Source organism: Oryzias latipes, chromosome 9, assembly GCF_002234675.1.
Source record: "Oryzias latipes chromosome 9, ASM223467v1".
NCBI lineage: Eukaryota > Metazoa > Chordata > Actinopteri > Beloniformes > Adrianichthyidae > Oryzias > Oryzias latipes.
Genome location: NC_019867.2, coordinates 20,878,944 through 20,893,256, shown reverse-complemented (window position 1 = coordinate 20,893,256; position 14,313 = coordinate 20,878,944). Strand labels below are relative to the sequence as shown.

The window sequence follows — 14,313 nt, the reverse complement described above, 5'->3', positions numbered from 1 at the left end:
TAATAGAGCAAGGGTGGGACCTAACCTAAAGCCTAATGAATCCCTTTGAAACAAATTTAGTAAAAGGTATAAAAGGTGAAATAATCAATAAAAAGACGAACTTCAATGGGTTTGACTGCTGTCTGAATCTTTGGCTTTTCTTTGCATCAGAGAAGACAAAATATTCCCATAGCAGGTAAAGGTATTTGGAGAAAATTCATTCCAAATCATTTGGAACACATCACCCTTTTGAGTAAATGAATTTCATTTAATATTGTCTTAATCTGTACGTGAACATTTTAACAAAGCTCCAGTGTGGATGCAGTTGAACTTTTAAAATGACCTTACTGAGGAAATGTGGGGAGATCTCCTGTTTAAGTATCTCTAACTAAAGACACTTGGAGGACAGTTAGAACTTTTAAAGTGTTCTGATCAGCAGCAGGAGCATGTCTCTTCTTCTGATGGGAATGTAAGCGAAAATGTAAGTGGAAAAAAACTACAAAACAGATTCCAAAACAACATCAAACCCCCATTAAAACATTGTGTCTGTGCAGGGGCCACAGCCGTTTTCAGTCTTCTCCCAGGTGCCTTTCAGCAGAATACTGTATGTGGACACCTTGGCTTCATGTTGTAGTCTACCTTCTGCATTATGCTCATGCATAAGAAAACATGTCTGCTGGGAAAGCTGTGTGAAAGAGCAGATAATGCATAATAGAAATGACGACGATAACTGAGTTTTGTGCCTAAATTCTGAGTAGAAATGCTGCAGTATTTCACAGATTAGTATTTCTTCATGCTTTTTCCATTGCACTTACGCTGAAAGTGTTTACTCTTCTCTTTTTTTGAGTTTCTTTGCACACCACAGTGAGATAGGAAAACAGTATCTGTTTGGACCACAAGAAGATTTCTTTGATGCTGGAGATGTAATGCATCAAAGTTCCATTTTCTTTGAGAAGTTTTAGTAAATATGGGTGCATGAGTCAGATTTACAATACTTGGTTTCAAGCAGCTTTACTGTGTAAGAAATGGCAGAATTGGTCTTCTAAATATGAATTATAATCAATTGAAAATATCAGTAATGATTTTGCAAATATCAATCGAAAATACCCCACATGAAACAGTTCACTTTTCCTGGGATGGACATCATTCTTTTCAGAGCTCTGCACTGCCCACAGGCATCAAAAAGCCTAAAATCCCATTGCACATGCAAAAACAGTACAGAGAACAGTGAACAGTTATGTTCTCACAGTGTGTGTCTTTCACTAGCAAAGCAGTGACCTTCTCCTGCCTATCATGTTATTAGTCATTTAAAAGTGCTGCGTTCCACGACAATCAAGTCGACAATTCAGAGAATTCGAGTGCATTTACTAACACGGCTTCTGAGAACTACTAAAACTGATGCACTTCCACCTCAGTCAAACCGGAGGTGAAAATTACCAAGAAACCAAGCCGGGGGGGGGGCTTATTTGATGTGTTTTTTGTAAAATTAAAAATCAACTAATTTATTTGGAGATAAATGTTTTCCCACATCAAGAAAAGAGTTTAAGGGATTTTGATCATGTGAGGGATCTGTCTCTTCATAAGTAATCTGAGATTCAATGAAATGTGTTGTTTGAAAATTCCAATAGAAGTCTATGTCTTAAAGGAACAGTTTGGGAAATTAGCTGCCAAAATGTTTGCTGTTTTTTTCATTGTGTTGCAAAAGTTTTGATTTTACTGCTTGACTGTCATGAAACTTGCACATGGCGTGCTTGTATTTCAGATGCGAATCAAATTTGAATGAAACTTGGCATATGGAGAGTCTTGTGTTTGCATAAGTAATGAGATGCTAAATTGCATAAATAAAATACACAATTTCCCATTATAGTGAGAAGTGGTTCAAGACCACAAAAAAGTGTGAAGAGGCACACCAGCCTGTGCTTTTTTTTTAAACATAGACACTAGTTTTAATGGGACTCAACTATCCCATGTTAGACTCACTTACCCTCATACATGCATGAAAAGATACAGGATGTAACATTTTCTGGTGAATTGATGCCGTTTTCCCATACAAATGCTGCTGAGGGGCTTGGCTTCCAGCCTAAATAATGAAACTCCATTACAATAACACACTGTTTGGGTTGGAATATGCACTTTTCATTAGCAGTGAGGCAGGCAGTATCAATCTGACACTTTCATTTGAAGTATTTGAATCTCACAACACACATTTTGTGGTATTTTAATGGAAAGGGCTTAAGAACATTGATGAAAGAAAAACAATAGTTTTTTTCCCCAATCAGACAGATTTGGACCATTCAAAGATGTGCAGCCAAATACACACATTTAAAAAATAAACTTACATTTTGATCCTTCATAATTTTATTTGCCTTTAATCTGTGCTCCAAAGCTGGATGCTATCACCACTGAAACTGACATACAATCACCCCTTTACTTTTAATCTCCAGCATGAGATCAAGACCATAACCTGTTTATGAAGCTGACACATGATCGGTGACAGTGCATTCCCACCCCCACCTGCAGTAGGTTTTCCATGCAGCCTCTCCGAGCAGCATCACTGTCTTTCAGGACGTGCATGGATGTAACTTGAGTAATATGTGGGCTCCTCAGACACCATGTGACGATGCTTTGAAGAGCAGGTTTTCTTTGCAATTCAATTACACAGAGTGCAACTAGGTTTGCGAAGTAATTTCTGAAGGAAACGGCCCATTTTTACATTTGAGGTTCTGCCCTGCTGAGGCGCTCCCTTTTTATAATGCAGCCCACAGGCAGCCGTGGAGCTTTTGTTTGACTAGGGAGAACACTGCACCTCATTGCCAAATATTGATGCAGGTTCATTAGCCCAATATTCCCTCAACCCATAGACCAGCTCTCACCCTTGACTTTGAGATCAAACATTTGCAGATCAGTATCGTCAGATCTCAGGATTTTTCTCTTTGTGTGCACAAGGGGTTGCTGTAAGCACATGTTTCATTTTAGGCTATCTGAAGCTGTGCAGGCTACAACCTTCTCTTTCCCAGTGTGAGCGCTTTTTCAAATCATGGAGCGTGTAAACAATGAGAAGAAAACAAGCAGATAATGAGAGGTATCTCCGTCTTAGCATGATTCTTTCCGCTGCTACCTGCTGACTGCCAAGTTTGTTTGAAAACCCATTCATCCAAATGTTGACGCCTTTTTGGCTTACAAGATCTCAGTCACATTTGTCCACATGAACTGTCAACATCACAATCAGGCTGGTGGAATGATGAAGCTATCAGGATGGCACAGAAATCGCTTCCAGAAGTCCCAATTATCCATGTCACTGTTGATTCGTGTCACGCAGAATGGCTGGTAACTAATGAAGTAGTGGATCTTGTCACCTTTTTACTTCTAAGGGATCTTCTTTTCCTGGTGTTTCAGCACTGCAGTTCTCACCAGAACCCATCTGACTTACACATGCAAAGTTTGGGAGTGCACATGTAAAAAAAAATACGTGAAAGAAAATTAGAAAAATACGGGATCAGTTATTATTCATACTTAATTCTGAAAACATCATTCATATTTTACACAGAGTGCATTCAAAAACAGACAGTACTCTGAAATCATTTCTTAGTTTGCTTAAAAGGCAGAGTTAGCGTGATTACATATTTTTGCAAGCTTATGTTCTTAAAAACGCCCACGCCTTTGAGCAAGGCGTGAGGTAAGGAGAGTGGAGATGCAGACGGAGAGGGGGGAGGGATGGAGGAGGGGGGGCTGCGCGAGGAGCAGAGCTGTGCATCAGCGCACTGGCGCCCAAATGGGTAATTGCGCACACGGCGGACTGAACTGTTGCGGTGACTCCAACTGCGACCCAACTCTGAAGGTGCACCTTCGCCGACATGTCGAGACAGTTTTGCAGAAAACTTGGGTTTGGAAGTGAGCTCAGGATGCGGACTGAAGCTGCGTGAACTGGGAGCAGTTTAACGCGCTCTTCATCCATTTCGGATTGCTCCTTCTGCTCCACGATGGGTAAGTCTCTTTCACTCCTCTGTCCCTATTGAAAGCCGGAGTGACACGATGAGCTTTCACTGACAAAATATTTAAAATCCTTGTATGGTTGTATCCTAATTTATTACATTAGGAATTTAAAATCAATATTTTTTATGTATTTACTCAATCGGAAATGATAGATATCCAAACATTAATTATTGTTAATATTTTTACAGACTGCTATCAATCCTCCATGAAACAGGTTGGAAAATGTCTAAAAGATTAGACCTCAAACATGATTTCCAGTCCTACTTGTGATTCCTAAAATGTCTTTAAGGAAACTGTTCCTCAAACCAAGTGCTTTGATTGCTCCCCTCTACCCCCAACAGGTTCTGTGATGTTGGACTGGAGGTTATTCTGCCTTCTTCTGCATGCAGCTGCCTTGCTGCTGCTCAGCAAGGGGGAGAAGATGTGCCCTGCAAGCTGTCGCTGCGAAAGGAAGATTGTTTACTGCGAGTCTCGAAACTTGCTAGAAATTCCAGTAAACATCTCCACAGGATGCCAAGGACTTTCCCTGCGTAATAACAACCTGATGGCTCTTTTGCCGTACCAGTTTGCACATCTCAATCAGCTGGTTTGGCTTTACCTGGACCACAACTCCATCAGTTCTATGGATGCTTTGGCCTTTCATGGAGTGCGTCGACTCAAGGAGCTGATTCTCAATTCAAATGAAATTACCCATCTGCACAATAAAACATTCAGTGCCATTCCAAACTTGAGGAATCTGGATTTAAATCACAACCAGCTGCAGTCTCTGCAGCCAGGCCATTTCCACGGTCTACGAAAGCTTCAGAACCTCCACCTTCGCTCTAATGGACTGAGACAGATCCTGATTCGAACATTTCTGGAGTGCCGCAGCTTGGAGTTTCTTGACTTGGGTTATAATCACCTGCGCAGCCTTACCCGCACAACCTTTTTAGGGCTGTTCAGGTTGAGGGAGCTTCACCTGGAGCACAATCAGTTCTCCAAGATTAATTTTTATGTTTTCCCTCGCCTCACCAACCTGCGGGCTCTTTATTTGCAATGGAATCGCATACGATCTGTCAGTCAAGGTGAACCATGGATTTGGCAGAAGCTTCAGAAACTGGACCTGTCCGGGAATGAGATCCAGATGTTGGACCCAGCCGTTTTCCAGTGCATGCCAAACTTGCAAACACTAAATCTTGAAACAAACAAGTTGAGCAGCGTATCTGCAGAAACTGTGGCAGCATGGACTTCCCTGACCACCATCAGCCTGGCAGGTAACGCCTGGGACTGCAGTCCCAGCATCTGCCCTCTGATGGGATGGCTCAGAACTTTCAGGGACTCAAAAGACATCAGCATGATCTGCAGCAGTCCCAAGTCTGTGCAGGGTGAGAAGGTGGTGGATGTAGTAAGGAATTACTCTGTGTGTCTGTTTGAGGAGCTCTCCACTGCAACCATCATCATTCTGAGCACAACCCAAACTGAAGATGTTACAACTTTTCCAGTTCAGTTTGGAGTTACACACCTGACGCATACTGTGTCACCCTCAAAGAAATTTACCCTTTCTCCGGTCCGTCCCACCGAGGCTGACAGAAAGACCTCAGAATCCACAACTATGACCTTTCCATCCGACATCTCCCTTGAAACCCCCACACTGTTCATTCCAGAGCTGCAGTTTGAACATATGACTTTCCATAAAATCATTGCAGGCAGTGTAGCCCTGTTCCTGTCAGTCTCATTGATTCTGCTGGTTATTTATGTGTCGTGGAGGCGCTACCCCAACACCATGAGGCAGCTGCAGCAGCACTCAGTCAACCATAAACGAAGAAAAAAGGTCCACAAGCAGGAGCAGGACCTTAACTCTCAGCTGCAAGAGTACTATCTGAGCTACCATTCAAACTCAGAAGCAATGGACTCATTGGTGAATGAAACCAGGCCATGCACGTGCACTATTTCAGGATCCATAGAGTGTGAGGTATAAGCTCAGCTGGCAGAGTCATAAAGGTTCACTCGCTAAATGGACACAAATGTTTTCTCTCTGATGTTAGATGACAGATCGGGTTGAATTTGTGGAAGTAATAAAGAAGAACACGATGACGTGTATGGAGTGATATATTTGGAGAGAACTAATTATGACTGACACGAAGGACTGGGTCAGCAGGGTTCAGCCAATGCTTCATCCAAAAACGTCTCCGCTTCAGGATGTACGTCCGCTCTGTGGAGAGATGGAAACACAGCCTTTGTCAGGGTGCATCACCGTGAGACGAAAGGAAAGAGTCTGTTGTTTGACTTCTTTTTTTAATTTCTTGAGTAAAGCATTTAAATGTACATCTTTTAAATTAATGTGTGTGTGTGTCATCGGGATGAGTTCATAATCCTCTGGTTAAACTAACGTCTGCTTGGAGGAGGGCTGCACCTCCTTCTTTGTCCAGTTGAGTCATTTTGCATTTGGCAGACAAGTGCAGCTGCAGCAGCGCCGCTGAAACATGGAGTCACAAAGTGAGCATGGTTTGCATGAAGCCATCCTTCTTTTGTACTATCAAATACAGAAAATTCTTCATTCTTCGGATGAGACAACTTGTGTCCAACAAAAGAAAAACAAATGATATATATATATATATATATATATATATATATATATATATATATATATATATATAACATTAAAACAGAGTTGGTACAGGGCAATCTGTGTAATTATGGCTATTGTTAAAAAAGGAACACTGCAGGGGGAGTGAAAGCGTGTATCTATTGGGACCAATGCTAGCTGGAGCAAAGCGTGGAGAGAGAAGTATTTCTTTAAAGCCACGCACTGTGCCGTGGATGTCACACATTTCATTGGATTTGCTGCTGCATGCAGAGGGAGCTGACATGTATTCACATGCCGCTTTTCTGGATCCCTTCCATTCTCGTCTGGAAGTATTGACAACAGCAGCTTTGATTGCATCTGGACTGCAACCTAGGATACAGGCTGGGCAATGGTGCAAGCTGGGTTTTAAATGATGTTTTTTCATGCTTTTGATCTAACCTGGTTTTCTTTTTTACATTTTGGCCTCAAGTAGGCAATGCCATCTTAGTTTATTAAACTGAAAAATTAAAGTCCTAAAAAATCAAAAGCAGATTAAGGAACTCAGATTTATGTAGTTATCTGCCACTGCTGTATAATTTAAGATAGTAAACTGCTTCACCATCTAAGATAAGTGTGTATACTTTTATGGCATGTATGCTGTAAAGGCATAAAAAATTAACCTGCACCAGGTGATAATTGTGTTTTAGGTTAGGCACGAAAAGCTAGCCCCTAGCTGTCCAAAATTTCCCTTCTTTTTGAGATTTTTTTGGGGGAAAAAAACATTTCACGTCTTATTTTAATATCTTCCATGCAGCTGTCTTTTTCCCAAACACTTGTATCTAAACATAAATACCTTTCCTCTGCATGTTGTCAGCTTTCTCCCGCAGTGTCTCTTTTGTCAAAGGCTGTTGAGGTAACATTTTATGATCTTCACTGTCTATGTTTTCAGATTTAGATTTTTTCATATTTATGTTCCTGTCAAGCAGAGAATGACTGCTTATAGAATTTGTATCCATATTTTAGTCCCCAGCTCTTGCATGAATGATGAATTTCCCGTACAGGGCCAGTAAACCTGCAGGCCAAAGAAAAAGTGCAACATGAGCCACACAAATGATTTGTTGATCCAAGCCTTGAAGATATGGTAATTAGTGTTTGATTTGACACATCATGACTGATTCAAAGTAATTCGCTGGGTTTTGAAACTTTTGGTGAAAGGGGAAAATAGGTTGATTAGGAGGAGGCGGTGGTCTGCATCCTGCTGATCGTTACCGAAGACATTTGTTCCAATGAAAAATTGTGGGACCATCAAGTATTGACCGAACACAGCAATGCACAGAAGAGGAACTCTTGCTGGGGGAAAAAATAATAAAAATAAACGCACTGCAAGTCCAGAGAAAAGTCTTTAATTAAGGTACATAGCATAAAATAAAGTAAGCCACAGAATAGATGAGAGGAGCAAAGACTTAAGCATGAAGCGCTCACATTCACAGCCTGTGTTCCCACTGAAGCTCTCACTGGGGATCTTTTCTGATGTTTAGTGTATCTTTGCCAAAGGTTAAATTAGTTATTTACAGGGGAGAGCATGATCATCCTAAAGCAACAGTCCTGATGTGTCATTACACCCTAAAAACCTCCTGCCTGTCTGACTGCCTGCTTTTCAAAGTAAAATCTGTTATTTCATACTTCACAAAAAAATAATGTGGTGGAACTCTGTTTAATGTAATGCTAAGTAAAATTTGAAAAGGGACATAGAACTGTCCCTTTGTGCTTCTCTAAAATATAATGTGTGAGTGAGACAGATTTCAAAAAGGTTTGCAGCCATCTTATCGGAGAGCTGCTAGATGCAAGGCTACAATTGCCTTCTGTCACCAACACTTAAGCTCTGGTTTATGAGAGGATTAAACACAGAAGATCGCTTTGAGTCACAGCTGGTAAGATTTAGATGAAGTTTCATAGTAAAAGAGATGTTTATTTTTCCAAACTGTTAAACACCCATCTAAACAAAACAAACACAAGTGAATCAATAATTGTGAATGATTGTTAAACTGTATGGAAATTCACAGATAGTGTCTTTGAGCATATTCCTTCCTCTGTCTCTCCTTTTTAGGACGTGTACCCTTTTGTAGAAGGAGTCTCTCACTGTTTTTGAACCAATGACTAGCTTTCCCTCAGCTTTCTTTCTCCTACATGATGAATATAAGGTGTGTAACCTTTAAGCTACCAAGTCAAAATAATGAGTTCCAGGCTGTTAAATCCAAACGATTAACGTCGGATGAAAATTGACTCAGTGAAGTATGAAAAATTTCAGAGGCACTCGTCACAGTTTGGGTTAAGAAAACTTTATCCTGTCTTTTTTGTGTGCAGTATGTCACCTGTAAAATTCATTTGAATAGAAACGCTTTGCAGCCTTTTGTCATGTGTCCCAGTGGGCGCTCTGTGCAGGAAAATGTACTTTTTGTTCACGGAAACAAACCCAGGCAGCAGTCTGCAAGAGGTTTTTTTTCATTTGAGCAAAAATACTATAATCTTTGAGCAGGAGGAGCTTTACATTTTGACTCAAATTTGAAGAAAAATGTTTTTGAAATCTATCATGTGCTCTTATACTTTCAGCTTTCCTTTATAACACTCAAACATTTCGGTAGCAAAAACTCTTCAAGCAAAATGTCTCATTTATTGTTATTAATAGAAACTTTCTTTATTGAGCACATATATTCATTGTCAAATATTCTTGTCTGTTTGTGTCGCTATCTGCAAAGTGTTTTGTGTATTTAATTTCTCTGATTATTCACAATAAAAACATTTTTGTGTTACAGGCTATCCTGTCAGCCCCTTTTTCTACCTGACATCTGATATGAAGACATTGTTTTTTTGTCCACGATGACTGATAGCCTAGCCAATTCAGTCTGTTTAACATCAGAAAATCATTTCAAGCAGAAGCATTTCTGACAACTTGACCTTTATAACAGTATTTCCGCTTGCTTTTAAGAAAATGCTACCATATGTAGTGCCTTAAGTGATATTTAAATTTAACCCACATGAAGTTACCTCACACATGCTGCACATGCAGACACAGGGAGGCCTCTGCATTGTTGCAAATTCTTTTGAGATATTGTTATGGAAAATTTATTGTCCTCCACTGTTGGCCAACAGATCTGCTTCCCACAAATGGGACATCAGCCACAAAGTGAACACAAATAACTGTATGAAATTTAAAAATAGCATATTACGCCCATCGTGTTTCGGAAAAGAAACAGACACCAAAAGCTTTCATGGCAAATTTGCTTAAGAGGTGAAGAAATGTTTAAAATGTGTTGAAAAACTAAACAAAAGTAAAACGTCGTATTTAATAAAATAATATACAATTTAATCTAGTTTCTCTGCTTTTGTCAGAGAGTTTGAAAGGAGCTAAAATAAAATGTAATTTCAGGTTAACTTTGATGAATACAGGCAGTTTTACCTATTGTTACTATTCTGATTCTGGCTTCCAACAGAAGGCTATAAAATATTACTAACATTATGGTTTTTCTGTGCCGGTAGCCCCCTTTGAACAGAGGTCCCCTTCAGCTTCAGCATAAAAAATGGAAACATTAATCCAGCAAAGCTGCACAGGACCATGGCCCTCTGTACCATTTCCAAGATGAAAAGTATCCAACCCATCTTCATGCAAACAGAGAAGTTTCAGAAAAGGTTGTTGGACAACAATTGAAAGAGCCGACTTTTGGAGAATGGATTAAGTTGGATTAGTTACTTTTGATTGATTCTAAGAGTCTGGATTTTTAAAGCCATTTTTCTTCTGATTGCTCTGAAACAGATTAAAGTCTAATCAAGTAATTTGTTAAATCTTTTTTTTTTTGTTCCTGGAATTTCGACTTGGCAAACAAAAGGCTCAATTTCACAAGAATTTCTTGCAAAAGCATAAATCCATCAGCTGAAGCAGATAATGGGGATAAGATGCAGCATAATCCTGATTTGCTGTTACTGATTTTGGCTGGAAAACAAGCCTCTTGGTCAGAAATCAATTTTTCATCAATTTGACAACAACATAACATTGCGGCCAATGGAGCGATGAAAACTCTCAGTTATTGACTCAATTTTTTAGTCTGCAAGCAGTTTGGTCTATTATATCCCTGTCAGTGAAAGCCCTGATGTGACAATCCAATCAAGGACTTTCAATCATCCTTCATCTCACCTGCTGTTGTCTGGTTTTTCAGACAACTTTACAAACATATTTAAACATGCGTGTAAAATTTAAAGCAACAAACTGAAGTCAGGTTATTTTTTGAAAAGTTTATTTATTTACAAACAGTCAAAAAACAGAACATACACTGTATATGATGTCAGTTTTACCTCTAGAGTACAAAGCTTCTATTTTCTATCATACTCTAAGTGATACATGAATTGAGGGCAGTTTATGGTGCCCAAAGATCCAATAACTTAGATTATAATTGGATTGAGGCAGCTCAGAATGAATTGGAATATAATTTGATTAAAGTAGAGGTAAAGTATCTTATGCTATAATGAACGTTGATTGAATTAAATTCAATAAATTGAAAACTTTTATATATTCCTTTGCTTTTACATTTGATGAATGGCTGCATCACCAAGACATTTTTTTTCAGTCTTGGAGAAAAATAATGGGCCGTTTCAGCTGCTTCTGCTCTTTCTCTGACCACAATCAACCACCTACTAAGGCACTTCTGATAACAATAAGGCCCTCTCCAATTTCTAAGGTTTTAACAGTTATTCTGTTATTGATGTGCAGTAAAGTCCTGCACTATCAATTTCTAAAAGTTTAATGAGATTTAAAGCTAGTGCTAAACGTGTGGAATTTTACACAAGCAATCAAACCAAACCAAAAAAAAAAGGTTTATACATCCTGACATCCTGATAAATAAGAAAAAGGCTAATTTCTCAACCTGGCAGGCTAACGGTATTTCACATATTAAACATATGATTCAAGAAAACTTGAAGGAAATAAATTGAATAAGAAATAACAATTACTTTAAATACGAACAGTTGACGTCAGTAATAAGTACAAGGTATAACTTGAATCACATTTATTTGATCCCACAAGAATCAGTGAATATGGTTTGGAAATTATCATCATATAAACTTTTGTTCAAATTATATGTACTTTTAAGTAACATTGGAGACAAAGTTACAATGCCAACTGGAAAATGGGACTTTGGACCTGGGTATTAGGTCAGATGGCGCTTTTTGGTCACAAATTTGCTAAAACGTGCCACTCTGCAGCTCATACAGTATAATACTCTTCACAGGACTCCATACACAGGACCAGCGTCCCCATTGTGGACCTGGCTGCTTGGCGTGGGGGCTCCTGGCTCTGCGCCATTAGTGTCCACCCTCCCACTGGGTGGATGGTCTCGGCCTCTTCCCCCAATCGGTCTTGGTGGGGCTGATAAGCGGGCTGTCGAGGGTGCAGTGTGGGCTGGTCGTGGGTGGCTCCGTTTCTAGGGGTGGGAACGGGGGCTCAGGACCGCCTGGTGGTGGCGTGCCTCTCGTCTGGGTGCTGGCATATGTCTCGGATGGTCTGGGCTTGGGACGCCTGGGGGAGTGTCAAGTTCCTGCATGGTTGTGGCCCCATTCCCTGTGCTTTTTCTGCCTCTAGGCTGGGGGGCTACGGGGGCGTGACTCCCGCTCCGTTCTTCTGGTGGGGGTCTAGTACGTTTGTGGATGGCTTTCCCTAGGGATCTGTCTGCCGGGTTTGTCTGCTGCGCTCTCACTGGAGCATTCAGTGTGATTGAGCAGACACCAGGAAACGTACAGTCATTCAATTTACCCGCTCATTTCTTCTGTTTGAACATAAGAATGGTGGATGTTTTATTTGTTTATTTGTTGGACGTGAAACAGTATTCTATAGATACCATGAATTTAAATAGATATGCTTATGACTGTAAACAGTTGTGTGGACACCGTGTGATGGTGTGTGTGTGGGTATGTACGTACTTGTGTGAATGAGCATCAACGCATGTAATGTAATTTACGTATGACCCTCATCTTATTCCATGACCTTGTATTATCCCCCCCCTTCCCCCCGTCCTGTCCAAGGTGCAAAACTCAATAAAGTTTGGCTTACATTGCAAAATGGGTTTATATTAGTGCACTCGGAGAGTAACCAACAACCCTGATTGTAAAAAGCTTTTAAAGTATATCTGTAGTTTAACAAGCTTTCTGAAAAAAGGTCAACATTTAGTATTTTTATTGTTAATCTATTCAAACCCCCTGATAAACAGAAGTTATAGGTTGTTTGGCAGCTTTCAGTGAAACTATACCCAATTTTTAAACCCTGCAAGCTTATTTAAATGAACACAGTCAGCTCACTGAAGAACATTGTTATTAAGCTACATATACACCGGGCATGTGAAACACGTTCAAGAACATGCTAAACGCAGATTCTTGAACATGGATTTAGTCCATTGTGTTCCCACTGAACAAGCAGGTATAGAGGCTTGTTCTTCATTTGCTACTGTTTCCTGCTGCATTTCCGTCACCTACTGTTGGGAGAGGCTTGGTGCGAAATGTTGAAGTGGTGAAAATCTTGTAAATCTTGCTCCAGGCTTTTTCTTTCAAAGCATCATTTCATACATGAAAGACTTGGGCTGTGTGCTAATTCCTTCCCTACTTTCTAACTACAAAAAATATATATAGTTCGGGGCTATTTAATACCCTGGATTTTAAAAGCAATTCGAAAGCCGTGCTGAATACTTTTGTTTTCAAACAGCCAATATGACGTCACAGATTTTGCGAAGTGAAAACCTAATCTAATTTATTAAAACATTTTATTGAAACACTTTTTTCACAAACGTTGTTCAAACGCAATGCACTGTGGTCTATATTCCCCAGTTTAGTGAGCCTCAATGCAACAATGCAACTCCACTGCATGCCTATTTGACCCTTACTGTGACTTGTCACAGTGTGAAGTTCCTGTTACACTGAGTCCAGGGGCAACCCACTGCTTTAAAATTATGCCCAGAAATGCCACAATCTCAAATTTTGATTGTAAGGCCCCATTTAATGTATAGTATACATAGAACATTACAGATAAACTTGCAAAACACAAAAATGGACTATAAAAATGTACTATAAAAATGTACCATATAAACATTTGTCAACATTTGTTAGCATAGCAACATACTTTGTGCAAATGCAGCAAAAAGGAAAGAAACCTTTATTATTTTGCTCTTCCAGTGCTGCAATCCCTCTCTAATGAGTTTTTTTATTTGTGTAGTCAGACACAGTCAAACAGCTTCTGTAAACATGCTTTGCAGATCTTCACTCTTCATGTGGGGTGCAGCATCTTGCCAAAGGGCTTTTCCACATGTGGCAGAGCTAGGCATTGAACAAACAACCTTTTTAATAAAACACAGCATTTGTACTATCTGCCACAGCCAACAATGGAAAGATGTGAAAACTGCCTGCATGGGAACATCTTCCCAGTGTACTCCGGACTTCATTTAGGTGAAGCTGACAGATGTCTTTGTCCTAGAGATGATTTTTAGATACCGTAATTAAAAACGTTCAAATAGCAGTGTATTTCCTTTATACTACTTCACCCCAGTTAGTGAGGGGTTTTTCTTGAGAGAGTGGCTTTTTTAGGCTTTTTGGACGCTACACAGCAAATCAATTTAACAACAGGTCTCCTGACAACAGAGACTCTCGTCAGTCCGAAGAAACAAAATTTCCGACTGTGGTTATGGAATAAGAAGACGAACAGTTACAGTGCCCAGAAATTTATCTCTCTACTATTTTCAAGGCCAGGCTTATATTTTGTTGCT

General features: G+C 39.8%; 1 protein-coding gene across 1 annotated transcript; it reads left to right on the top strand.

The window, feature by feature from the left end:
- The first annotated feature begins 1,212 nt into the window (after positions 1 to 1,212).
- On the top strand, positions 1,213 to 6,560 carry LOC101169042 (leucine-rich repeat transmembrane neuronal protein 4). Its single transcript, XM_011479454.3, has 2 exons — positions 1,213 to 3,963; positions 4,314 to 6,560. The coding sequence occupies exons 1-2, from the start codon at positions 3,960 to 3,962 to the stop codon at positions 5,927 to 5,929; spliced, it is 1,620 nt and encodes a 539-aa protein (XP_011477756.1). The 5' UTR covers positions 1,213 to 3,959; the 3' UTR covers positions 5,930 to 6,560.
- Positions 6,561 to 14,313: the final 7,753 nt, after the last annotated feature.